At 49.2% G+C, this 27,196-nt stretch overlaps 1 protein-coding gene across 1 annotated transcript in view; it reads left to right on the forward strand.

Moving 5' to 3' along the window:
• Positions 1 to 27,196, forward strand: part of ACAT2 (acetyl-CoA acetyltransferase 2) — a 212,302-nt gene that overhangs the window by 41,689 nt on the left and 143,417 nt on the right. Inside the window, exon 3 of the mRNA XM_086927156.1 lies at positions 17,906 to 18,087. Coding sequence (XP_086783282.1) covers positions 17,906 to 18,087 — 182 coding nt within the window. The remainder of the gene's footprint in view (positions 1 to 17,905; positions 18,088 to 27,196) is intronic.

Here is a 27,196-nt window from a genome sequence, read left to right on the forward strand (position 1 = left end):
AGAGCATGATCCCACATGGTGACCAACCCGATACAATTTCTGGGGAGGTGAGAGAACCAGTGTTTGGCTTCATCAGACATGTCGTGAATTTTCGTGATGGTTCCTGTAATGTAGAGTAATTTATCTTTAGTGGTCTACGCCTTTTTTGGGATCTTTTACATATATTTCCCTAAGAAGGTAACCATCTTGGCATCTGTCTGGGGATATGGCCCCCTTGCCGTCAAGCGAGGGGCGAGTACATTCCGCCCTCAGGAAAGCCCAATTTTCCTTTCCAGGGGTTTTCTCGGTCTACCTGCAATGCAAGTTGCTACCTTGTCCGCTGGAGCCCATTCTGAAGAGCGGGGATATATCTGTTCATCTGCATCCAGCATATCAGATGTATGTAAAGTTTGAGATTTGAGGAGAGGGGTAGCTCCAGCATCCGGAGATGGGCTCCATGGCCTTGAAGGGTCTGGGTCTCCATCGGAATCCCCCCCCTTAAGAGTTGTCTGCCTGGGAGTCGTCCTGCTCCAGGGCAGACGTATGTATTGTGGTGGACTGGAGTGTAGTTCTTCCCAGTGTTATTCCTAATGAGAGAAGGGATTGGAACCCAGAGATATTTGATGTTAGAGAGTGAGACAAAAGTACTGGTTTGAGGTGATCAAAGGCGTCCATGTCCACGACTTGGGCGTGTTTACGTTTGGCCCCTACTTTCCGAAGAATTTGTCAGGGAAACCCACCTGCTGCATGATGCATATTGTATGGGGTATAAGTCAAGGTAAGCGGTTCGGGATAGCGATAGGCCAGCTGAAAAAGTTTACGCTCTAAAAGAGTCCAGGCAGGGGCAACTGCTTGATTTATTGACACATCCACAGTGTTGCAAAACCAATTGTCAGTAGGGACGTAGGGAGGGTTATCTTCTTCCTCCATATAATCTGACTCTGTATGTTGCATTTGTTGGCCTTAGAAAGCTCAGGTTTAAGTGCAGTGACAGCCAGGGGATACAATATTGTGCTGCGGGACAGGGCATATGGAGCTCCTGGCCCTGAAAGGAGGTATGCGTCCCACAACAATTGTGCCCTCATATCTCTACGGACAATGCACCTGGACTATCCCTGTGATGTGTGGGCAGATGATGGACCTGCTTGTTGGGTACAGACCCCAGCTGGGGGTCACAATGGATAATTGGGCTTGAGAGCCTAAAGTCAAAGATACTGAGACATACAGGCGCCCACACTGCTTTCTGGGCTGAGTTTTTTTTACAGCCTGTGAAGACCCCAGTTGGGTCGTCTCGCTCTAGGCGCTGCGGGCTAAGGCATCTCAGGCAGCGAAAAGCTCAGAGTTTTAAACCGAGCTGCACGCAGTCACTGAAGCCCTCTGTGTGCCTCTATGGTGCTAACTAAGCTGTGAGCACCCTCTCTAGTGAGTAGAGGCGAGCACCACTCCCAAATATGCCAGCAATTGGTACAGCACACCATGCCGCTTGAGGAGCTTTGACATGAGTTCCCGCAGCACCCCTGTGCTCAGAGGGGTGGGTAAAAAAGTAGTTAATCACATATTAAACATTGAAATACACAAAAATCCTCGAGAAATAGAAGGCACTTCCCTTAAGGCTGAGGAGCAGCGAAGAAAGAGGGGGCATGACAACAGAAGAAGGACTATTGTTGGACTGCCACTGTTCCTATTGGTTACTGTTTTTATGTTTCCCTTCCCTTCGGTTTCATGGGAAAGGTATTTTTAATGTGATGTTTAAAATGGCAGTTGTAAAAATTAAAGTGAAGAAAGTAAGCATAATCCCCGCCACAGGTCCTGATGTAAAATGTGCATAGCTAAAAAGCAAGATCCCACAATAGCTTTAGTAAAGAAAGAGGTGACTATAAACCGTATCCCTATCAACATAACACATTAGACTGATGCATGCACACTACCCAACTGTAGCACATTTGTGACAGAAGCTTACATCGTTTTCCATTCTGAATACACAGCACAGTTTTCTAAATTCATAAGAGGCCATTGAATTTCTTCCTCCCCCTTAGGGTTGAATGAATATGTTGAATTCCAAGTTGAAAAATCTTCCCCATCTGCACTGTAGGCAGGTGGGATTAAGACGGTGAGAATAAAGCTTTATTGGTGGGATTCAGTTCTGTGAATGACATAGGCAACAGATCAGTTACGAATGCATTTATTTAATGAGCACTTTCACATGAAAATGATACATTTCTGCCTTGGGCATATGCTGATCTCATCTAGCATTCAAGACATGATGCACCCGCTAAGTCTTGAGATGAACCGAAGTACAATGTTTAGCGCAACCTAAAATTCCTAGTGCACTTCTCGTCCTTCCCAAAGTATAACGAGTTGGCACAGTTTAAACTGGAGTTGACCAAGACACGCATTGCTGAAGGCAGAACACCAGGTGGAAGATGTCATATTCTTTAAACCAATGCCACGGGAAAGATGATGTTCCTAGTCGCATATGATACCGATGCTCTCGTAGATGGCCATCAAGGAGCATCCCATAACTTTTCACATTGGCGTTACTATTCATATGTTGTCCAAAAATACAAATAACTGACTCTCATTCCATCACTGCCCATGCTCCCGAAATGGCTTCTTTGGTTAAGTTATTTAGCATCCATGTTTTTATGTCAACAAGACTTGGTAATTGTGCACTTTGATTAGGGCTACCTTCTAAGGATACCGTGACCCGGGTATCGTCTGCATATGCCTCACCAGCTGGGTCAGAATACAGTACCATAAAGCTATTTCTCCGTTTTGTTATACTTTCATATACTCTCGATTATTGGCCCTTCAAAGGGTGTGGTCTACTTGCATCTTCAGCTTTTCAAGTATATCATGGTCTGTACATTGTATTGCAAACCAATGTGGGAAGATCCCTAGGATGGGTCTGTGTCATTGCCATCCTCCATGCTTTACTGCAATAGACAGTCCATCCATTACTGTACCAGCTTTTTATCCTGATTTCTCATAAAGCTCAGTGTTGATTGAATTACTTCACTTTAGGAGAGGAATACATTTCTTTTTAACCCTAAATCCCATATATTGTGTTTCTAGTCTGGTGAGATTGCTCAGTGGCGATGGCTCTTCCCGCTTTACTAATACTACTATAAAGAAATATTTATTGAGCACTAAATGTACACAACCTAAGTAGAGATATCATGGATCTGTACACACCAAAGCAGCAATTGGCACTTCTGACACGCAAACCACAATATAGACAGTTGGGCCACAGAACATGTTTTCAAAAGCATCCTAAATTTGGACAGGACATCTTTCTATTTCAAGGAAAGATTCAGTTTACTCCACCATTTAGGGTCAAGAACTCTCAAAAATATTCTACGCCCGTATGGCACCCTTGAATTTGTAGATTGTAAAACGTTTGTTTGAAGCCGATCGTAATGTCAAGCTTATATTTGGTAAATGTATAGGTCAAATACAGGGATATCTGGAACTAGAAAATCCTGTATATGACAAAGCGCCTTAAAAATAGTTCTCCTAGTATATGGCAGCAAGGACAGGAAGGTTACTTTGCCAAACATGGAGTCATTTTTGTGTAAATTGGCTATAGCGCTGGATGTGGCATTTTGGATATTATGACGTCTGTTAAGGTTTATTTAAGACATCCTAGAAAAATGCCATTGCAGTATCCCCCCCTCCCCGTCTCTTTCTCTCCTGTGAATCAGTTTTTCCTCTTTCCCCCCTCTCTCCTTTCTCTCTATTTTTCTCCCCTTGAGTCCCTCTGTCTCCTGCTGCCCTGCCTCTGTGGTCCTTCTTTTCTCTGCTGCTCTTCCGCATGCTATTGTATTTCTCCCTATACGTTCATTCTCCATCCTTCTTATTTATCTCTCTCTCTCATCCTCTCTTCCCTCACTGTCCCCAGTCCCCTCTTTGTCCTCTTTCTCTATTTCTGTCCTGTGTTCCCTCTTTCACTCTGTCCTCTCCCTCTTTCTATGTGATCTCTTCTCTTTTTTTCTTTCTATACTTTCTGATGTCAATATGTACCTGCTGAAAACGAATTTACAAATGCAGAATGTTCATTTGACATCTTCCTTGCTATCTCTTGATCTATTGGAAGTTTTATTTTCATAGGCTTAACAAACCAATGCCAGTTTTCCTAAAGCCAAAAAACATTGTATGCAGGGTGGGGGTGTATGTGTTTTATTTGCTTTGCATGGAGTGCACCTAAAGGCAACCTGCAGGTCTCAACTGTGGGCAGCATTTAGGTTAAAATGAATACTATTGCCTTGAGGCCAAGATCAAAAATATCAAAATATCACGTAGAGGAATGTGCATCAATCCAACAAACTAGAATTTAAGTTCATAAGCGGTAGTGGGCTTCCATCTGTAAAGCATTGTACACAAAATGTCTATTGGTCTATTGGTAGTTAGCTAGTTTAGTTTTACAGTCATTAATAACATGCGTACTTACACACCATTCCACTACTTAATGAAGGTTTTTAAGGCCCAATAAACTACAAGTATTGTGACTTTTTTTACACATAGCAGGTTTGTGCCACTTGACCAATGCGCTGTACATGTAATTCAAGAACACTTTAGTAATAAAGGTTTGTTCTGGTCCCTGCATGTGTGCAGCAGTACCTTACTTTGAGACGCAAACCCCAAATGAGGCCATTTAACGGATTTTGAGGATTCTTGGTTAATTGTTTGAAATGTTTAATATGAAATGATTTTTATTTGGTAAATTTATTAAGAAACATAATATATGATAAGGAGGCCTCCCCTACAGACCTTATGGCAAATAAGCTGGCACAAATTGAGGCAGTCCTCTTGGATTCCTCTACCCCAGAAAATGTTTTACAGGCTTTCACATCTCTTAATGGCTACATGGTAGACAAATTAACTAAATGTGCCAGTAGAACACCTGACACCCGTAGATGGTTCAATAGTGGATGCTCCATAGGACATTAAGGTGTGGCTTGAAAAATAACCGGAGAAACAAGTATGAAGTAGCACATGCAAGTAAAGATTCTTAAGAAAAATTAGGAAAAGAAAAATATATGTGAAGGAGAAGGTCTAGGAAGACCTAAAAATTGCATCTACATTAAAAGACTTGTGTGCCTTTTGGGAGGTTGTAAAGTCTTCCATCTTGCTTGGAGAGGATTTAATTTGCTCAAACTGGGTATTAGTGTACCCACTAAAGATTGGGTAGAGAACCTTTCGAAAATATTTCCTCGCAACCCTCATCCACCAAAAGCGGTTGCGTTCGGAAAAGCCCACTTTGTCATAAGAGCCGCCCTGGCCTCTAGTAACTCAGTCGAGGTTACTGATATATTACAAGCAATCGAGAACAGCTGCCCAGAGAAAGCCCCGGGGCAAGACAGAATCCTAATTGATCTGTACAAATATCTACCAGATTTTTGGGCCCCGTTAATAACTAACGTCATAAGAGCTGCTAAAGTGGGACCCTTAGTTTAGACCTGGCAGGAAGCAACTATAGTCCTGATCTTTAAAAAGGGGGACAAAAGCCAACCTCACTGTTATTGCCCGATTTCTCTGTTGATCAGTTAAAATCTTGGGTAGGGTTATTCTGGCTAAATTAGAACTGTGGGCGCTAGAGTCCCAGGGGCTCTCGATTTATCAGTTTGGATTTCGACCAGGACTTGGAACAGTGGAACAGACACAAAATTGGGCACTAATTGTACAAAAATATACAAAGGCCCAAAAGGCTGTGTGCTTTTGGCGTGTGCCTTTGATACAGTGAACCGCTATAAATTATGGTCCACAATGGCACAGTTAGGGATTGATGGAGCAAGTATTACCCTGCTTAGCAAGCTCCACAAATACACATCAGCAAGAGTATGGTATAGTGGCAAGGGGAATCTAACGGAACAATTCTCCTCCGATATGGGGTCAGGCAGGGGTGTGTTCTGGCCCCATTTCTCTTCCTATTATACATTTATGGATTAGGAGAAAAAATAATGCAGGGAAGGTAAGGACACCCCGAGGACTAACTAATTCCGAATCCCTGTGTTACTACACGCAGATGACGCTGACCTAATAGCTAGCACAGCTGACGCCCAGCAAATTCTGCTTGCCACTTTTAATGCTGTAATGAATAAATTAGGACTTCAGATCAACCGATCCAAATCATTTATAATAAAATGTGGCCCTAAAAAATCCAAAACAAGGAAATATTTCGTCTGAGGCAAAGAAATTAAGAAAGTTCCACATTTTACCTATTTGCGGGTCCCATTGGATCTGGATTTTAAATGGAAATTTCTATTAAATGTCAGTCATGCAATTTCAAAAGTTGATCAGTTCTTAGATTTGCTATGAGATTAGGCCTCAAGCCAATGAAAGAAATTTTAAGTGTTTATAACAGTGAAAGTCTTTCGGTATTAACTTTAGGGGCTGATCTCTTGGGATATGTAAATTGCAAGTCACTTCAAGTGGTAGAAAAGACGTTTCTAAGGAGACTTCTCGCAGTGCCCCAGAGTTCTTTTGCCTCTTTCTGTCATGCGGAAGTTGGACTGCGTTTTTTAAAAGATTACATTTCATTGCAGCCACTACTGCTCCGGGTAATAGTTTGGAATAACCCAGAGGCTAATTTTTGTAGAACTATTTTAACAGACTGTATGAAATTGGATAACTGCTTAAACATACCCTGGCTAAGATTAATTAAAACGAGTATTGCTAGGTTGGGCTACCTGGGATACTATACAAATCCCGACTCCCTGAGAAATGTCTCGCCTATTGCAATTAAATCACTTTTTATCAGTGTCTTGAGAGGCCACTTGCAGCGTGCAATATCGCTGGAGAATTTTAGTTTTATCGTCTACTCCAAATACAACCTGCCTTCTATCTGCAAATAAATCTTAATGAAAGGGAATAATTTCTGTTGACCAGGTTCCGTTTAAAACCCATGCATTTTTTGGCTGCTTTTCCTATCCAGGGGACATGGTTTTCCTCGCTCCCTGTCTGTCCTTGCGATAACTTTAAATCTCAAAGCACTAAGCGCTTTATTTTATTGTGTACATTTTATATTCCCCAAAGGAGGCTGTTTGTTTGTCCGTTCTTACTAGCATCGGGTACTAGATAGAGCTCATGAGGTGGCGATGGTTTACCTGCTTTCTCTAGGAACAGATAATATATATGGAGTTTTAAACTATATTTTTACTGTCCCCAAGATTTGTAGTAAATATTAGGTATTTTTTATCAATTTGTATTTTACTGTTTTTGCCTATTTGTTCTTTTTTAGGTTTAAAGTATTTTATTGAAGCAGGGTAAGGAAGGAAACAACATAAACAATATAGAACCACAGGTGCCCCTCAAATTTTGTGCGTACGGTACATTAGATACATAAAGGCAGTCCTTTCGACACGGCTGGCACAGTCGTGCCTGGATCTCACAGCTCGCGCACCTGTGGGTGAAAACAAAAGGGGAAGAAAGAAAAAGGAAGAAAAGGGGGAACAACCCTGCCCTCCCTCCCACCCAGCCAACAACCCCCCAACCCCCACACCCCCTCCCCCACCCCCTGCACTGTGCCGTCAACCACTCGCTCTTCCCCTGTGGCCACCTATTGTCTACCCCCACTACCAGTTGCCAGCTTGGGCCGATCAAACAGGCGGGTCTGGCAGCGGCGTCAGCCGCATCAGTCTAAGATACCTAGGGCAGGTGATTTCTCTGAATTCTGAGCATAACAAATTATGAAAGGGTGCCCACAGCTCCTCAAAAGCGTCTACGTCTCCCGCCACTACTAGGGACAGCTTCTCCATGCCAAGGACATGCCACAATCTGTGCAGCCAGCCGACAACAGTGGGGAGCGTGGTGGAGCGCCAGTGGATGAGTATATTCTGTACTGCTGACCCCAAAGCTATCGCTGTCTGTCTACCCCTTTTAGATCTGAGAGGGTACATCAATCCATTCGGCAAACCCAATAGGACATATGCAGGGAAACGGGGCAGTTCTATTCCGAAGCATTTGTCAACCTCGTTGAGGACCTCCTCCCAGTAAGGAGCCAGAAGGGGAAAGTCCCACAATATATGAGTAAGTGTGCCAGTCTGACCACAGTTGCGCCAGCATGTCCCAGGCATCGAGCGGTCCATCTCATGCAATTTCTCAGGAGTGCGATACCAATAGGTTGTGATTTTGGTGAAGGTCTCTGTGAGCCCGGTGTGATAGGCGGAGTGGCGCGCTCTGTAGGAGATGTGGCCCCATTCAGTATGGCTCAGCACTCGACCCAGCTCCCGTTCCCACCGCTCCCTACCCGGGTTGTGGATGTGAAAGGGGGGGGGGGGGCTGCAGCATCTTATACAAGTCGGAGATGAGCTTGGCGTCCGACGAGCGAGTCACCAGCCAGCGCTCATACGCTGTGATCGTCCGGTCTGCCGTCGCGCGCACTTGAGGCTGTAGCGCCCAGTGACGCGCCTGCATATACCGCATGCGTTCCGCCTCGGGGAGGCCATACTCCCGACGCAAGTCCTGGAAGGGAGCAACGCCCTCTGGGCCATATAGATGATATAGAGTGCAGCAACGGGCCGCCCGCCAGTGATCATAGGCTCCAGGTTCCATACCAGGGCCAAAGTCCGGGTTACCGATCAGTGGCGTGAAGGGAGAGGGAAAGGTAGTGAGTTCGTGCTTGGTAGCCACAGAGTCCCACACACGAAGCGGGACCCGCGTCACAAAGGAGGCATAAAGGTTAGGGGGCCGATGGGCCCGTCTCAGGAAAGGCACCTCCTGTAGCGTTCTGCCTGCCACCGCCTGGTCCTGAAACAGCCAGTGTTTATCCGATTCCCACCGGCTCCACTCCACAAAATAGCGCAATTGGGCGGCCTGAAAATACTTCTGCAGGTCCGGTATCCCAAGTCCACCAGACTCCGGCGCCAGTGTAGCTATGGTCCATTTAATCCTAGGCCTACGGCCCTGCCACACAAAACGTGCGATGGCCGATTGAGTCTCCGCGAGCCATCCTTTGGGAGGCTGTAGCGGAAGCGCCCTGAACAGGTACAGGACCTGTGGTAGGAGGGTCATTTTTACCGCGGCCACCCTGCCCAGCAGCGACAACGTGCCCTTATCCCAGCAGGCCAGTTCCTCTTTGATCTTTGCACTCAAAGCTGTGTAATTGGCCGTGACCATCGCGGGGAGGGAGGGTGCCAAAAGGATCCCCAGATACGGAATCCGGTCCCCAGACCAGCTCAAGGGGAAAAGCCTCTGCAGGTCAGCTCTGGTGGCGCTAGTCAGCGAGATATCAAGGGCCGCAGACTTCCCAAGGTTCACCTTGAAGCCTGCCACCGCGGCAAAGAGTTCGAGTTCCGCGATACATGCAGGCAGGGACCTCCGCGGGTCGTCGAGTGTCAGTATGACATCGTCCGCGTAGAGGCTGAGAGCATGGTGGAACTCTCCCATCCGGACTCCTATGATGTCGGGGTTCTGGCGGACCCTTTGAGCGAACGGCTCCATATAAAGAGCAGAGGGGACAGTGGGCATCCCTGTCTTGTACCACGCTCGATTGGAAAGTGCCGAGAGCTACCTCCGTTCACCCGGACTACCGCGGATGGAAAACGGTAGCAGTTGAAAATCAGGTGCCGTAACTTCTCGCCGACCCCAAACTTGCCCAGGACCTTCTCCAAATAAGGCCAGTGCACCCTGTCAAACGCCTTTTCCGCGTCAATGGAGAGGAGCATGCGTTCCCCGGGAATCCTTGAGGCCTTCTCAAGGATATGAGTCACTCTCTTCGTGTTGTCCACAGTCTGCCTGCCTGGTACAAAGCCGGCCTGATCCGAGTCGACCATGCCCGGGAGATGGAGCGCCAGACATGCCGCCAGAATGCTAGTGAAAACCTTCAGGTCTGTGTTCAAAAGCGAGATTGGGCGGTAGGACCCGCAAGCAGTCCGATCCTTGCCCGGTTTCGGGATCACAGAGACCGTAGCCTGAAGAAATTCAGGGGGAATGGCACTCGGCTCCGAAAATGTGTTAAAAAGACGCGTCAACAGAGGCGCAAGCTCCTAGCAGAAGGTCTTATAGAAAAGAGGGATGAAGCCATCAGGTCCCGGGGCCTTACCAGTCTTGAGCCGGGAGATTGCCGTAACCACCTCCTCAATCCGGATCTCCCGCTCCAGATATTGGGCCTGATCCGGCGTCAACGACGGAAGCGACACAGAGTCTAGATAGTCCGTTTCCGCCCGTGCGGAGGGGGCCTCGCCAGCGTAGAGGTCAGCGTAGTAGTTGCGGAAAACTTCTGCGATCTGCTTGTCCTCTGTGACCGACCCCCCGGTAGGGGCAACTAACTCCTTCACCCGGTGCTGTTGATGATGCACCCTGAGCTTGTGCACCAGGAGCCGGCCACACCTGTCCCCACCGGTGTAATACTTGTGCTTCAGGCGAAGCAACGCGTACTCCGCTCGGTCTGTGTCAAGAGCGGACAGGAGTTTCCTGGCGGCCTTCAACTGCCTCCAGACTCGAGGGGCGCCCGTTCTGTGATGCATCTGTTCCAGCTCCCGAACCTGTCGAGTGAGCTCGTCCCTTTTGAGCTGGCGATCATTGTTCTCCGCCGAGGAGATAGCGATAAATTCGCCACGGAGCACAGCCTTCAGGGCAGCCCATTGCGTCGCGCGGGTGGTGTCGTCGTTGTCGTTCACTCGCTGGAAGTCCGCTATGGCCGCGCGGATCTGTTGCACCGTCGATCGCTTGTGCAGTAACGTGTCCCTAAGACGCCAGACCCCCCTCGGGCAAGCCACTGGAGGCAGACGGAAGGCGCCCTCCACCGGCGCATGGTCGGAGAGAGAGAGGACCCCCATGTCGGCATTCGAGGCTAGCTCGAACATCGGGCCCGTCACTAGAAGATGATCCAGCCTCGCGTAGGACTTGTGGGCATGGGAGAAATAGGAATATGCGCGAGTCGCGGGGTGGAGGCGGCGCCACATGTCGTGCAGATCAAGCTCCTCCAGTCGGGTACGAACCGAGCCCGAAAGCTCCCCCAACTGGTGGCGCCGCTGCACAGACCTGTCCAGAGTCGCGTCAAAGACCACATTCAAGTCCCCCCCTAGTACAATGTGCCTGTCAGGAGTGGATGCCACGTCTTCCAGCGCCCTGTGCAGAAATTGGTCCTGATGGTCATTGGGGCCGTATATGGAGCCTACAGTAAACACCAAACCCCCCACCTTGATCCTATATGCCAGAAGTCTCCCCTTCTGCTCCGCTACCTTCTGCAAACCTCCCCTCTGAACCCTCTTGAGAACAAAAGCGCCACACCTGCTGTTTTAGAAGTACTGGAAGAAAAGAGCTGCGTGGGGAACTTAGGGGTGCGCATTCTGGAACAATCCTTGGCCAGCAGGTGGGTCTCCTGCAAGAGGCAGATGTCGGCCTGGGAGTTCTCCAACAGGGACAGGACAGCCCGCCGTTTGACCGGATTATTCAGCCCCTTCACATTCAGAGTAACAACTTTAAGGGCCATCATGGAGGGGAACACCAGAAACGCACTTGAAGGCGGGCAAGGCCCACCGGGCAAAACTCAGAGGCCACAGCAAGAAACATCATCTCACAGCGAAAGCAAACTTCCCAACGGCACAGTACAGTCCCCAAACCCCAAAACACCCCAAATGTGTGGACCCCCCCCTCCCCCCAGAACCCCGCACACCCAGCCCCACACTCCCCCCCAACCCCCTTCCCCCCAACAAACCCCCAGACTCGAAACTTCCCCAGCAACGCCCCTTCCTCCCCCCCGCTCCCCAAGCCTTTCAAAAATGTCATTGTCCCAGTCCGGTCCTTATCGGACAAGGCCGTGGTAAGTCGATCGAGTGGACGTCCAGCCACCACCACCAGCACCCCCGCCCCCCCTACCCCAGAACCCCCGCACCTGCAATAATGAAAGGCTAATGTGGTCTCCCCCCGGAGTGAGTTCAGGCCGTCAAGGCCACCTCGCCGTTCGTTGTCACTCTGGAGGCCTCCTGGATAGCGCTCGACATGTCCGCTCGAATCGTGGGCGAGTCAGGCCTTACAGGCGGTGGGGATCGTCTCTCTCCGACCTGTTGCCAGCCGTCTCGAGTGCTTCGCCTGCGACGTGGCGCCGGGGTGTCCGTGTCCGAAGCCGTGATCCCCAACACTCCGCAGACATCCTGGAGGGACCGAAGCTGATGCAATGTGCCATTCCACCGGAAAATTAATCGGAAGGGGTTCCCCCACGAATACTGCGTTTCATGCTCCCGAAGGAAGTCCGTGGCAATTTTGAATGTTTTCCTCTTCTGCAGTGTGATCGTGGATAAATCTTGATATAGAGCCACCGGGTGATCTCTGAAGCGGAAAGGCTGCTGCCGCCGCGCCTCGCGGAGAATCTGCTCCTTCAAGGGGAAGTCCGGCAGAAAGGCCAAAATGTCCGGGGGGGCGCCGAGGCCCTGCGAGGACGGCCAACCCTGTGTGCCCTGTCGATACGAATTTGGAAGTCCTCAGACTCCCCCAGGATTTCGCGGAATAGGGCTCCCAGGTAGGCGGCCACGTCCTCACCCTCTTCGTTGGACGGAACACCCCGGACCCTGATGTTGTTCCGCCTGGACCGGTTTTCAAGGGCCTCGGCGTGGGCCTGTAATATGATCTGTTGTTCCCGCAGCCGTAGGACCTCCTGCTGCAAATGGGTGATCTCCTCGTCTCTAGTATGACCAGCCGCCTCCACAGTGTTAACTCGCTCCCCCAGGGAGTCCACTTCTCTTCGGACTTCCCGGACCTCTCCGGCCACCTCCTGCTTCAAAGTCTGAAAATCCTCCCTCAAGGAGCTAAACAGCGACTACAGGAACGACCGGGTCATTGGGGGCTCACCGCCGTCAGCGCCCCTGGAGTTGGCCGGGGGGCTCAGGGCAGACTGGCCCCCCCCCGCTGCGCAGGGCACCGCGCCCCAACATGTCCGGCAAAGTCCGATCGCCTCTTCTCTGCCCCCTGGCATTCGACATCTGGGAGAGGCGGGAATCACCGACCTCTAGCAGCAGAAGCTGGCCGGTCCCCCAGTTGCTGATAAGGGGGCACTGCAGGCCAGAGGCCCCGGTCGAGGCCGGGCGGCTGCTCAGGGTTCTTCAAAATGGCCGCCCGTTACAAGCAATGGGGCCAACGCCCAGGGAATGAGGCCGACCCCCGTCACGGGTCCACATGCAGGGCGTACAGTCAAAGGGCAGGCTCGCAGGGCGCGAGGTAACCAGGGCCGGCTCGCCGAAAAGACTGTAGAGCATGTATAGGTCATGTCCAGGTTGTGAGGTTATGAAGTGGTCACAAGGGCGATATCACTTCCTGTAAAAGAGTATGAGTGATGTACCAGTGGTGCAATACTACCTAGGAAATGATTGACTTTTGGAGCAGCTAAGGACACTGCTCTAGAGAACATTTGCCTTTATCGACCTTTTTCTTATCTGTGATATGGACTTTGTACAGGTAAGGTGTTCAAATGGAATGAACTTTGCTCACCTCAGTGCGAAGAATTACTATAGTTGTACGTCCTCCCTTCAGGTCACTGGGCATCTATCCATCCTTCAAGTTTTTCCCCTTGCTGTGTCCAGAGGTATAGAGAGAGCAACTGAAGGTTAATCAAACACACTAGGCTTATGCAAAACTAGAAACATATAATCAATAATAAATAAAAAAACTACAGAACACCTACATGTGTAGTCGTACTTGTTAGCTAAATAAGTACGCATCTTGAAATTACTTAACTAGGTTTTTATAAATAGGTTCTACTTAGTTAACACACTCTTCTGACTTTAACCATGCTTACCTCAGCATAGCCAAATCAAAGCAGGGCATTCGTTCTGTAGGAGGGAGCATTGTCCAGAAAGCTCCCACCTTGGAGTGTAGATAAAGGATGTAGCTATGGCAAGCTCATGGACACAAATCAGAAATCCCTCCCATAGAGAGCCCAAGGTGATGAGCACATGTAGAGAAGTTGATCTTGTTCGCTAGGGCACAGGAAAGTGATGGGCCTCTGTAGGGAGCTGGGTTCTTGTTGCAGAACTCCCCTCCACCCCCACCTTTTCTTCTGGTATTTGATGAAACTTTGACTGAAGTGTACTGGATTCCTGCTAACCAGGTACTGAGTACCACTGTTCTTTCCCTAAAAATGTTTAATACTTCCCCACTATTGGACTAACCTTTGCACCCTCTGTAAGTCCCTAGTAAATGGGATACCGTGGTACCTAGGGTCTGAGGTACTAAAGAGGCTCCCTAAGGGCAGCAGTCCAAATTGTGCCACCCTAAGGGACCCCTCACCAAGCACATGCAAGGCTGCTATTGCAGGCTGCATGTCTTGGTGCAGACAAAACTGAAAACAAGAGATGTCACACATCCCTGTGTGCCGTTTACCCTACCACTGCATGTAGTATTTGTAAGTCAACTCCACAGCAGGCCTAACAGCCCTTTGGCAGGGTGCTGAATATTACATGTGAGGGCGTGCCTGCATGAGCAGATATGCCCAAGTGCTGGTCAGTCCTATTACTGCCAATGCAAGTGACCAAGGAAGCCGTCTTATGTCATATGCTGCACACATCAACTGAAAATATGGATGTTTGGTGTCAAACATCTCGTATTGATAAACCCATACTGGAGCTAGTGTTGTATTTACCAATACATGCGCCCAGGAGGCAGTACCGAGAGGACACCTTAGAGGTGCTCCCTGAAAACCTACCAGCCTCTGCCTTCCTTGTTGGCTGCTTTCTGCCAGAAGCCATCCGAGACGCTGTTCTGACCTCCTAGGGTGAGAGCCTTTTGCTCTCAAGAGACCCAGAACAAATGCCTGTCCGGATATAGGGTGTAACACCCCCTCCCACAGGATGACCTGCTGATTAGCCTTCTTTAGGCGTCAAGCCTCAAAGGGCTGCTGCCTTTGAAATGTGAATCTGACTCCCCTCACAGGAGAGGAAGCTGACCCCTTTGTCCAGGACCCCCTTGTCACCTGGATAGTGGGAAAATTAGCTATTCAGATGAGCGTGCCACCTCCAGGCTAGTATCACCCAAAGGGGGCTACTATGAGGTGGACATGATTTTTCAGAAGTATTCATCTTTGTGATGGCACACTCAGGAATTCTGAGTTACAGTTATGCCCACTTCCCACAGAAAATGGTTCTAACGGGGCATAGCGACCCCAAGTGTCAGTAACCCATTGGCTACTACCCTACAGTCCTGCACCACTAAATTCAGTATTTAGGGTAGCCCCTGTCATCAGAGAAGCGGATCCTGATGGCCTACAAAGGAGAAGGACACGAAGAGTCGCAAAAGCAGAAGAAAGCACCTTACTATGTCCCACCCCTACTGACCTGTCTGCCATTCTCTGTCGAGCATGCACCAAAGACGACTCATCCTGCAGCCTCCAAAACCTGGGAGCACTGTCTGCCTACAATAAAACCAAGACCTCCCAAAGAATAGCAGAACTGTTCCCTGCATCCTGCAGGAACTCCAAAGAAAGGACTCTAAGGCCTCTGGAACTGCCAAAACCCAACACCTGAAGCCAGCACTGTTCCTGTCGCCTCTGGCCCAAATTGAAGTGTGCCACTGGTGTCAACAAGGTCCCCCAGCCCTACAGAGCTCTAGTCCATCGTGGTTTCACCCCTAGTGGACTGACTGACTGACTGACTGACTGACTGACTGACTGACTGACTGACTGACTGACATGTCCTGCAGCCTCTAAACACCGGCCCCCTTGACCGCAACGGGTCTCGAAAAGAAAACCTGATGCCTGAAGACACCTGCATCTGTCGCTACCAGGCCCTGGCGAAGAGGACCCCAGGTGCCCCTACGTCCCCGAGCATTACAAGACTTCATCCCCCGGGTTGGTTCACCCCAACTGACCTTCCAGCCAGAACCTGTAGCCTCTTTTCATAGTGATCGTTCTCGATAGAAACCTATTGGGCTTCGAATGCTGTTTTGCTCTCTGCACCTGGCCGCCCTCGTGTCTCTTGCAGTGTACTTCTGGTGGTGCTGTGGACCTTGTCCGTCACTCACCTTAATTCCTTTATAGATGTATAATTATCACTTAGAGAGCTTCCTAATGTGTTGTCAGGTGCAGGAATTTGAACAACCTGTATACTGCAAAGTAAGTTTAATAGGAAACAAAGGAAGCCTAAAGAGTCATCAAATTGTACAATTCTGAGCAGATGCCGAAACCGATTAGGAGAAAAACAAAAGTGAGTTTTTAAAGGACGCCAATGAGTTCTCTTATCTGAATGAGTCTGTTGGAGAGTTCAATATGTTGAATTCCAGGTTCTAAAAACTTCCCCACCGCGCTGTAGAAAGCTGGGATTAAGACGATTAGGATAAAGCTTTATTAGTGGATGTCAGTTCTTTGATTGATACAGGGAACAGATCTTTACCTCTCAGTAAGGGAGATCAGTTATGAATGCATTTATTTAATGAGCACATTCACATGAAAATTATACTCTTCTGCCTTAGGCATGTGGTGATCACAGCTGGCATTCAAGAAATGATGCACCTGCTAAGTCTTGAGATGAACCCAAGTACAGTGTTTAGCGCAACCTGAAATTCCTAGTGCACTTCTCGTCCTTCCTGAAGTATTACGAGTTGGCACAGTTCAATTGGAGTTGTCCAAGGCACCCATCGCTGAAGGGAGAACAGCAGGTGGAAGATGTTGTATTCTTTAAACCAAATCCATGGGAAAGAAGATGGTCCTAGTCGCATATGATACCGATGCTCTCATAGATGGCCATCAAGGAGCATCCCATAACTTTTCACATTGGCGTTACTATTTATATTCTGTCCAAAAATACAAATGACGGACTCATTCCCTCAATGCCCATGCTCCCGAAATGGCTTCTCTGGTTAAGTTATTTAGCATCCATGTTTTTATGTCAACAAGACTTGGTTAATGTGCACTTTGATTAGGGCTACCGTCTAAGGATACCGTGACCTGGTTATCGTCTGCATATGACTCACCAGTGGGGTCAGTGGCATTTGAGGTGCCAAAGAATACAGTACCATAAAGCCATTTCTTTGTTTTGTTTTACTTTCTCATAGTCTTGATCATTGACCCTTCATTCTCACCAAGCATTCAGTTGGTGTGGTATTTGATTTAGCACAAAGCACACCGGGTCACCTTACCAACTTTATTGTAAACTTGAACAACAAAACTTGGTAAACCTATGACCACAGCAAATGAAACCTATGAATTTGTGAAACCAAATCTAAATGATGATAAAAGGGCAAAACTAGAAACACAACCTAATAAGCCTTGGAAAAGCCAATAAGGTATTTTTTCAAGCTGATGCAACAGTTATTATCCTTTTTTTGTACTGTGATATGCCACCGAAATTAAAAGATCGAAAACCTGCCTCTGCCTAAACGTGTACAATGTGCTCCGAATATAAAATGTAAATAAAACCAAAAAATCAACCATTGCCTATCATTTTAATAGAACAGTGCATATGTTTCCGAGCCGGCTGGTAATGCGCATCACAGGAATCTTGATTATTCTTGTTGCAAATAAAAGATGGTCTAGGTGCAATTTATTCGGTCTTGATGACATATGTTAAGCACACAAGGATTATAGTTTTAAAAAAAGGATAATAAAGGGAAAGAAAAAAACACTGGCAACTAACACCTGCTCCTAACTTCATCTCTGGCCCTGTACTGCACTTGTTTTCAGGAGGGTGTGTAATTGTGATCAGAAAATGGCTTCAGTCAAAGTGCAAAAGAGCCATTGGCTAGCATGGACTAACTAACCCATTGGCTCATGCTGTATGCTTCGATGGACGGAAGCAACATGTGAATGACTGTTGAACAGACCAGTGGAAAAAGGGGGCTGGCCTAAAGTATATATTGAGAGACCTAAAGGACTGTGTGAGAAGAACACTTTCATGGGATATCATTGTGTAATGTTCTGAGTTCATTACTTAATTGGTGGTGGCTTTCCCAACATTAAGTATACCTTTCTTTTCCTCTTTCCTCCATTTGAACTGTGCAGGGACTGGTCAGAATCCTGTGCGTCAGGCGAGTGTAAGTGCTGGGATTCCATACTCTGTACCATCTTGGAGTTGTCAGATGATATGTGGATCAGGCCTAAAAGCTGTGTGCCTTGGTGCTCAGGCGATCATGACCGGACAGTCCAGCATCGTCGTGGCGGGAGGACTGGAGAACATGAGCCAGGTGAGCCTGTAGTTTGGTTTGATTACATTGCTGACTAGATGCAAGCCCTTGGGCTCTGTTTCAAGCTTTTATAAACCTAACCTTTTGTCACACACTTGTTTCTCATCCTGTATATGGCAGGAACTTGCCCCGAGGCTCCCTTCTGTTCTATGTTCAACTCACTTGCCGTTTGTGTGGCATCACTGTCAATGCTGATCTTTCATCCACCGCAGTGGATATGTGGGAAGGTCCTTTTCAGCAAAGTTTGTCAGTAACTGTAAAAGTCCTCCAAATCGAAGAGAGATACACCGACCGTGCACATATTGAATCTGACCTTCTATGACATTTTTCAGTCACTCTTTTCTTGATTGCTAAGTAACTTGAACAAAGAGCTAAACTAACTGCCTCTTACCTCTTAGTCCATAAAATCCTTCCTCTGTTACCATGAACCTCATGGGTAAGTATGACACAATTATTTCTTTCCTCAAAGGCCTTGATTACAAGTACCCCGGTGTAGGACGCAGTATTTATTGTACCCAATAAAATATGAAACCACCGGGTTTGGAAATTTTCATTTTTGATAAATAGCACCTATTCCGTGCTTTGCTAAAAATATGACAGAACATGCTTATTTTGGTTGTTACGGTACCAAAATATGCCAAGTCCCTGTATATACTGGGCATTTGTTCTCTGATAAATTTCAGCACCTTTTACCTGCTGAACTTTATCAAAGGAGCACAAACTTAATTACACTTTATAATTACCAGGTGGTGTAAAATTAGCAGGTGGTGTAAAATTAGCACAACTGGTAATTGTGATCCTGTGAGAAGTTGGCCTGATATGCAGTGCTCACTATTCTAGTGATCACTATGCATCAGTCCAAACGACCCTTATGGTGATTGGTTGTAAGTCAACCTTAGACCAGCTATCCTAGTAGCGTGGATACGAGCAGTCTTCGGGCTAAACTCTAGAGGGCATGTTAAGCCAGCTGTTATACCATCACATACCCCTTGAACACCAAGTGAAAGGACACCACACAAGTGTTATGAAAATAAATAGTGTATTTATTAGAATCACAACAGCCCTGTACTCTCTATGAGGACAGGGTACTAAGCACACAACGAAACTCTTAAGAAAATACTTCAAGACTTCAAGTGCACAATCTACACAAATGCCCGAGGGCACGGAGAGTTAAGTGTTCTCGGGCGAACCCGATAAGGTAAGTCGGAAGCGATGGGGGCTCGGGACCCTTCAATAAGGAGGCTATGCGGGCACCGAAATGCCGAAATTACCTAGCCCAGGGGCTGCGGCTGCACAAGTCTGTACAGACGTCGGGAGTCCTCGCTGACGAACCAGGAGCCGGAAGGAAGGAGTTGCTGGCCGGCGACCAGTTGAGATAGTTCGTAGAGATCCAAGCCTGGATCAGGGATGGATGACACCTGAAAGCAGAGGGGACCAAGTTCGTAACTACTAGCCAGTAGTCAGAGGGTACCAGGAAGGCACCGGATGATCGTCACCTCGACTAGGTGAGTGGGCGACGCTCGGCTCTGCAGTCTCACGGACCCGGAGGCGTTGTCCGCGACCAGGATGGAGGTGCGAGCTGTCCCACGAAGATTGATGCTGTCGGTGTCGCTGGGCCCAGGATTGGGGCAACAAGCCTTGGCAAATTCAGGGCCACGTGGTGGACCTAAAATGGCGTCTTGAGTGGACCAGGAGGGTCCGGGGTGCTCCTCTTTCAAAAGGGAGCAAGGGTCAGTCTGGAGCAACCAGACCAACAGCGTTGTTGTCGGACGTCGTCGAGAAGGCCACAAGCCAGCGGGCTAGTAACCAGACAACGTGATGAGCAGCAAAAAGCAGAAGGGCCCCACGCAGATCGTGGAGATGCTGGGAGGCTGAACTTTGATGCTGGAGCTGCTCAGGATCGGGGCTTCTCGGACCCCAAAGCACTCACCAGAGGATCCCTCGGTGGTCGTGCTGGTTTAGAAATCGTGCAGGTTTTGATGATGGCCGGTCCCTCGAGGTCTCGTCGCACCCACGGATCTCAGCTGAGCTGACGATGTGGGTAGAGGTCAGAGGTGCCAGGGAAGCCGGTTCTCGTCGAGCTGGGCAGTCGGATTCCTGAGGAAGGACGTGCAGCAAACCGCAGAGTTCTTAGATGGTGCCTGCGGATGCAGGGTGACTACTCCTTAGCCACAAGGGAGAAATCTTGAGAAGAGTCTTGAATTTCCTTTCGTAGAAAGTAGTTCTTGATTCAAAGATGATCTAATTTGGAAGGGTCCCCGCTCCTGCCTTTATCCTAAAGAAAGGGGTGGGTACGCGACTAGGTCCTGCCCTAGGGGTGGGACCAGGAAGGGGGGTGGTTACACCCCTCTCCCATGCCGGACTTTCCCCAGGTCAGGGGCTGGGGTGCCCCTGGAACTGGTTCTGGCCGGCAGATGCGTAGTGAGCACCAGGGTGCCACTTCGCAGTCACCTTCCTGTAAAGCCCTGCCTACCCAGGATACACAAAACCCTGTCTGGGATGGTGCGAGCACCGCCCCGGACAGGAAACCCTTTGTCCAAGCTCTCCTCGCTGGAAGGACTCCCAGCAGCAGGAGGTCAGACTCGTGTCTGTGGTGGCAGCATCCATTTTGTGGAGCTGAGGCTTCAGTTAACTTTAACCGGGGTTCACAGTTACGTACATGTCGTGTCCCTCTAGAAGGGTGAAATGGTAACCCCGTCGCCAGCATTGGTGAGGGGTCAGCATCCCGATTCGTATGACACCTTACTCGACATGTCTTGATAACGCGTACCCCATATTGCTAACTTCGGTATCGCGTTATCATGGAACAGCCATTGGGACTCGGTTCCGCAAGCTGCAACCGGGCTCGGCTCGCGCCAGAGCCCAATTCACACGGTTCCACGCACTCTGCCTTCAGGATTGTCAACGATTTACAAAAGGGGGTGGTGATGAACAGAGTGTCTGAGTTAAACAGACCACTCTTACCCAGTCCAAAGATCAGGGCTTGATCCATCACCGTTATTTATCTCACTGCCCCATCCCAGCTCAGAACCTGGCTATATGCAAATCAGTCTGTCCCTGGCCCAGTGCATCATGGGAACAGGGCAGACTAAACTACCAAGCCAATTCTTCACAAGAAAGGAGACAAGCTACCGGGGACCGGTTTCTGGCATTTCAGCCTTCTTCGGCCCGGCTTGCTTGAATCCTGATGGAGCAGGGGTGGGTACGCGACTAGGTCCTGCCCTAGGGGTGGGACCAGGAAGGGGGGTGGTTACACCCCTCTCCCATGCCGGACTTTCCCCAGGTCAGGGCCTGGGGTGCCCCTGGAACTGGTTCTGGCCGGCAGATGCGTAGTGAGCACCAGGGTGCCACTTCGCAGTCACCTTCCTGTAAAGCCCTGCCTACCCAGGATACACAAACCCTGTCTGGGATGGTGCGAGCACCGCCCCGGACAGGAAACCCTTTGTCCAAGCTCTCCTCGCTGGAAGGACTCCCAGCAGCAGGAGGTCAGACTTGTGTCTGTGGTGGCAGCATCCATTTTGTGGAGCTGAGGCTTCAGTTAACTTTAACCGGGGTTCACAGTTACGTACATGTCGTGTCCCTCTAGAAGGGTGGAATGGTAACCCCGTCGCCAGCATTGGTGAGGGGTCAGCATCCCGATTCGTATGACACCTTACTCGACATGTCTTGATAACGCGATACCGAAGTTAGCAATATGGGGTACACGTTATCATGGAACAGCCATTGTGACTCGGTTCCGCAAGCTGCAACCGGGCTCGGCTCGCGCCAGAGCCCAATTCACACGGTTCCACGCACTCTGCCTTCAGGATTGTCAAGGCCTGCCATAGGAGTGACTGATAGGAACTCGGGTGTCCATTTTAGGGTTAGATATAGGTATACTATATCTAAAGCAAAGGGCGAGTACACCACCTTGCCCCAGCTGTCGTGCAGCCAGTTGTGTCAGATTTAGATGGCCATCCAGGGGTGGCATAATACATGCTTCAGCCCCTGGTAGGCCCTGGGTACACCGATGCCCTGAGTGACAGGGTCTGACAAGATGGCCCAGTTCCAATTGGGTAATGCACCTGAGGTACACCTGTCAATTTAGCGAGAGAACAGCTAGGCTGTGGGTCTGATTGGCAGGCCCACAGCCAGAGAAAATCGTAAACCAGTGAAACAAAAGCAAAAAATCTGGGTGATCATAGGATTGTAGACCCTACTCTCCTACATGACCCCCCCCCCCAAACGTTGGGACAATAAACTAACCTTGACCAGGTGAGTCTTCTTGTTCTAAGTGGAAATACCTGGAGAGCCCTTCTGCATTGCCATGATTAGTGCCAGGTCTATGCTCCACTGTGAAGTCCATCCCCTGTAGGGAAATGGACCACCTAAGCAGTTTGGGGTTTTCACCCTTCATCTGATTTAGCCATAAGAGGGGCTTATGGTCGGTCTGAATCTTGAAATGAGTGCCAAACAAGTATGGCCTCAGTTTCTTCAGGGCCCAAACCACAGCAAAGGCCTCCCTCTCAATAGCTGACTAATTTTTCTCTCTGGGGGTCAGCCGTCTGCTTATAAAAGCAATGGGCTGGTCATTACCATCAAAATTCAGTTGAGATAGAACAGCTCCCACACCCAACTCAGAAGCATCTGTTTGGACAATGAATGGTTTGGAGTAGTCTGGACTCTTGAGGATAGGTGCCGTGCACATGGCCTGTTTTAGGTCATCGAATGCTTTTTGACAGCTCGCTGTCCACTGAACCTTTTTTGGCATTTTCTTACTTGTCAGTTCATTAAGCGGAGTCACAATCGATCCGTAATTTCTGACAAACTTTCGGTAGTAACCAGTCAGGCCCAAGAAAGCTCGAACCTGAGTTTGGGTGGTTGGAGGAGCCCAGTCCCTGATTGACTGTATTTTGCTCTCCAGTGGTTGAACTTGGTCTCCACCTACAAGGTGGCCCAAGTATACAACCTGTGTATGCCCTATCTGGCACTTGGTGGCCTTGATAGAGGCTCTGCAAGCAGCAGGTCTCACTAACACTTTCCTCAGGTGGACAAGGTGATCCTCCCAGGTGGAGCTAAAGACAGCAATATCGTCCAGATACGCCGCACAGAAGTCATCCAGCCCAGTGAGAACGTGATTCACCAGCCTTTGGAAGGTGGCAGGTGCATTTGTCAAACCAAAGGGCATTACCACAAATTGATAATGCCCACCAGGGGTAGAAAATGCTGTCTTAGGCTTGGCGTCCTCCGCTAACCTGATTTGCCAATACCCAGCTGTCAGGTCAAACGTACTTAAGTAGTTGGCAGAAGCCAATCTATCTATAAGCTCATCTGCCCTTGGTATTGGGTGGGCGTCAGTCTTAGTGACTGCATTGAGACCCCTGTAGTCTACGCAAAACCTCATCTCTTTCTTACCACCCTGGGTGTGAGGCTTTGGCACTAGAACTACGGGACTAGCCCAAGGGCTATCCGAGGGTTCAATGACTCCCTACTCCAACATTTTCTGCACTTCAGTTTTGATGCAGTCTCTAAGGTGATCGGGCTGCCTGTAGATTTTACTCTTGATGGGCAAGCTGTCACCAGTGTCAACCTCATGGGTACACCAATTGGTCTGACTGGGTGTTAGAGAGAACATATGCCGGAAGGATTGAAGAACCGGTTTACAATCCTTCTGTTGATGTTCAGAGAGGCTGCTACAAAAGACACCACCGTCCACTGATCCATCATCAGGATTCTGAGTGAGCAGGTCTGGGAGAGGGTCACTCTCTTCCTCCTGTCCCTCATCTATGGCCATGAGCAAGCTCATGTCCTTCCTGTCGACATATGCTTTGAGCCGGTTAACATGGAGCACCCTGTGGGGGCTCCGGGGAGTGCCAAGGTCCACCAGGTAGGTGACCTCTCCCTTTTGCTCAAGAATCGTGTAGGGCCCAGACCATTTGTCTTTGAGTGCTGCTGGGGCCACTGGCTCCAACACCCACACCTTCTGTCCAGGCTGGTAAACAGTCAGGACAGCCTTTTGGTCATGCCAAATTTTTTGGAGTTCTTGGCTGGCCTTAAGGTTTTCAGATGCCTTTTCCATGTACTCAGCCATCCGAGAGCGGAGACCAAGCACATAGTCCACTATGTTGGTTGCAGGCTTTTTGAGAGGTCTCTCCCATCCTTCCTTCACCAAACACAGGGGTCCTCTTACAGGATGCCCGTACAAAAGTTCAAAAGGGCTGTAGCCAACCCTCTTCTGTGGGACTTCTCTATAAGCGAATAAAAGGCAGGGAATCAGGACGTCCCATCTACGCCGGAGCTTTTCAGGTAGTCCATGAATCATCCCTTTTAGGGTCCTGTTGAACCGCTCAACAAGCCCATTGCATTGTGGATGATAGGGTGTGGTGAACTTGTAGTTGAGACCACATTCCTTCCACATAGCAGTCAAGTAGCTCGACATGAAGTTTGCACCTCTGTCAGAGACAACCGCCTTAGGGAAGCCCACTCTGGAGAACAATCCAACTAGGGCTCTTGCCACAACAGGTGCTGTAGTGGTCCTAAGGGGAATAGCTTCAGGATACCTGGTGGCATGATCCACTACCACCAGTATAAACTTGTGCCCTGATGCTGTTTGGGGTTCCATTGGACCGACAATGTCAATCCCCACTCGTTCAAAGGGCACCCCCACCACAGGCATTGGTATAAGGGGGGCCTTTGTTGTGCCACCTGACTTACCACTGGCTTGGCAAGTGACACAGGAGCAACAAAACTCCTTGGTATCCTCGTTCATATGAGGCCAGTGAAAGTGTGAGACAAGCCTGTCCCACGTTTTCGTCTGGCCTAAGTGTCCTGCTAAGGGAATCTCATGGGCCAAGGTAAGAAGGAAACCACGCTGAGACAAGGGGATAACCAGCCTCCTGGTCATGCCAGGCTTGGGGTCTCTTGCCTCAGTGTACAGGAGTCCATCCTCCCAGTATACCTTGTGGGTACCTGTGGCGTTCCCAGCAGCCTCAGCAGCAGCCTGCTGTCTGAGGGATTCAAGGGAAGGGCAGTCTAACTGGTCCTTCCCCAGGTTTTCTCGTGAGGGTCCCCCTGAGCCCAGAAACTCAACTTGATCAAGTTAGAGTTCTTTAGGTTCAGTTTCCCGCAATTCCTGGAGGTCAGCCTCCTCTGAGACTTGATCCTCAACCTGGGGCAAGGGGGAAGGCGACGCCTTAACCCGACTGCTCTTCTTCTTGGGAGGTGTCTGGTCCATTGTTCCAGGAACCAGCACCAATTCAATTGGGCATCTTCTGACCTGTGACCTAGTCACAGCAAGCACATGTGCTGGCAAGCCTAACATCTCCATGTGAGTCCGGTGCTCCACTTCTGACCATTGTGATGACTCCAAATCATTGCCCAACAAACAATCCACTGGGAGGTCTGAACTAACAACAACCTTTTTCTGGCCATTTACCCCTCCCCAGGAGAAAGCAACAATCGCCATACTATGACTGGTAGTGACGTTGCTGGCATTGGTCACCAGGAAATCTGTTCCTGGCATGATCTGTCCAGGGTCCACAAAGTTAGGCGTCACCATGGTGACACTGGCACAAGTGTCCCTATAGGCCTGAGCCATTTTTCCATTTATTAAAGGCGTCTGTCGGTATTTGCCCAAGGTATTGGGACTGACATCAGGGGACATATCCACATCCCCTGTACAGACAAGGACAACCTGAGTGAGTGTGCCAACTAAGTTGTCACACCCCTCAGAACCCAAGGTTAACCCAACTAGTCCCTTGGGAGGTGCACTACTACTGCTGGCTGTACTAGGGGGCACAGGTACCTTAGGGGCTGCAGTAGCAGGAGTCTGCCCTCCTTTCTTGGTGCACTCACTAAACCATTGAGTTTTACTCTTACAGTATTGGCACCACCTTTTCGATTTGCCTTCTTGATTCTTCTTTTTCTGGGAAGCCTGACCCCCACCCCCCTCTTTGGGTTGTTGGGGACCTGTCAAAGACTTCTGGTCATTTTGCTCCCCTTTAGAATCTTTACCCTTCTGGTCTGCTTTCTTCTGACCACCCTGGTTCTGGCCCTGGTTTTGCTTAACCCTTGTTCTGACCCATCTGTCTGCCTTCTTTCCCAATTCTTGGGGAGAGGTCGGATCCGAGTCAACAAGGTGCTGATGCAACAACTGGTTCTGACAATTGTTTAAAATCTGTTCTCGCATGATCAAATTATACAATCCTGTGTAATCAGTAACCTTACTGCCCAGCAACCAGCCCTCCAAAGCCTTAGTGGCACAATCGATAAAATCAGACCAGTCCTGAAACTGAGTTTTCTGGGTATCCCTGAACAGCAACCTGTACTGCTCAGTGGTTAGGCCGAACCCATCAATCAGTGTGTTCTTCAGGACCTGGTAATCGTTAGCGTCCTCGGCTCTAGTAGTGAGGAGCTTATCTCTACCTTTACCTTCAAAGGAGAGCCACAAGATAGCTGCCCACTGACTTTGGGGCATGCACTGTACAGTGCAGGCCCGCTCCAAAGCAGTAATCCATTTGTGGATGTCATCCCCTTGTTTAAAGGGGGGCACTATCTTACTCAGGTGTCTAGTGTCTAAACTCCTGTTTTCCCGTGGGGGAATGCTGCCACCAGTGGGGTTCTTCCCACTCAATTCTTGCTCTCTAGCAAAGGCGAGTCTTTCTTTGGCCAGGGCAAGTTCTTCCCTTTCGTTCCGCAGATTGACTTCCCGCTCTTTAGCTTCGTACACTCTCTTCTGAGGGGATGTCATCCCTCTTCGAGAAGAGCCTCGAGAGCCATTGGTTCGAACGGATCTATTAGAGCCTCTCGATAGAGACCTAACTCGTCCATTCCCAATGTTAAGCTGGCCTGAGAGGGGCCCCAGGGGTCTCATAGTACCATTCTCGTGCCGGCTTAAGTTGTCCCTAGTTAGCTGGCTGACTACTACTGGACCTTTGTCTGCCTCGTCCCCAGATGTCTCTGGCTCCTTGTCCTCCTCTTCACCTTCTGCGGAGAGATGGATAAGGTCCGGGGCACCTAGGGTTCCCTCGAGGGGGGGCATATTCCCTTCTGGATGTGAAGGGTCGGTGTTACCAGCCCTCCTGGCATCATAAGTCTCCAAGAGACCAATCCGAAACGGAATGGTAGGGTT

The sequence above is a fragment of the Lissotriton vulgaris genome, chromosome 6, assembly GCF_964263255.1.
Source record: "Lissotriton vulgaris chromosome 6, aLisVul1.2, whole genome shotgun sequence".
Lineage (NCBI taxonomy): Eukaryota > Metazoa > Chordata > Amphibia > Caudata > Salamandridae > Lissotriton > Lissotriton vulgaris.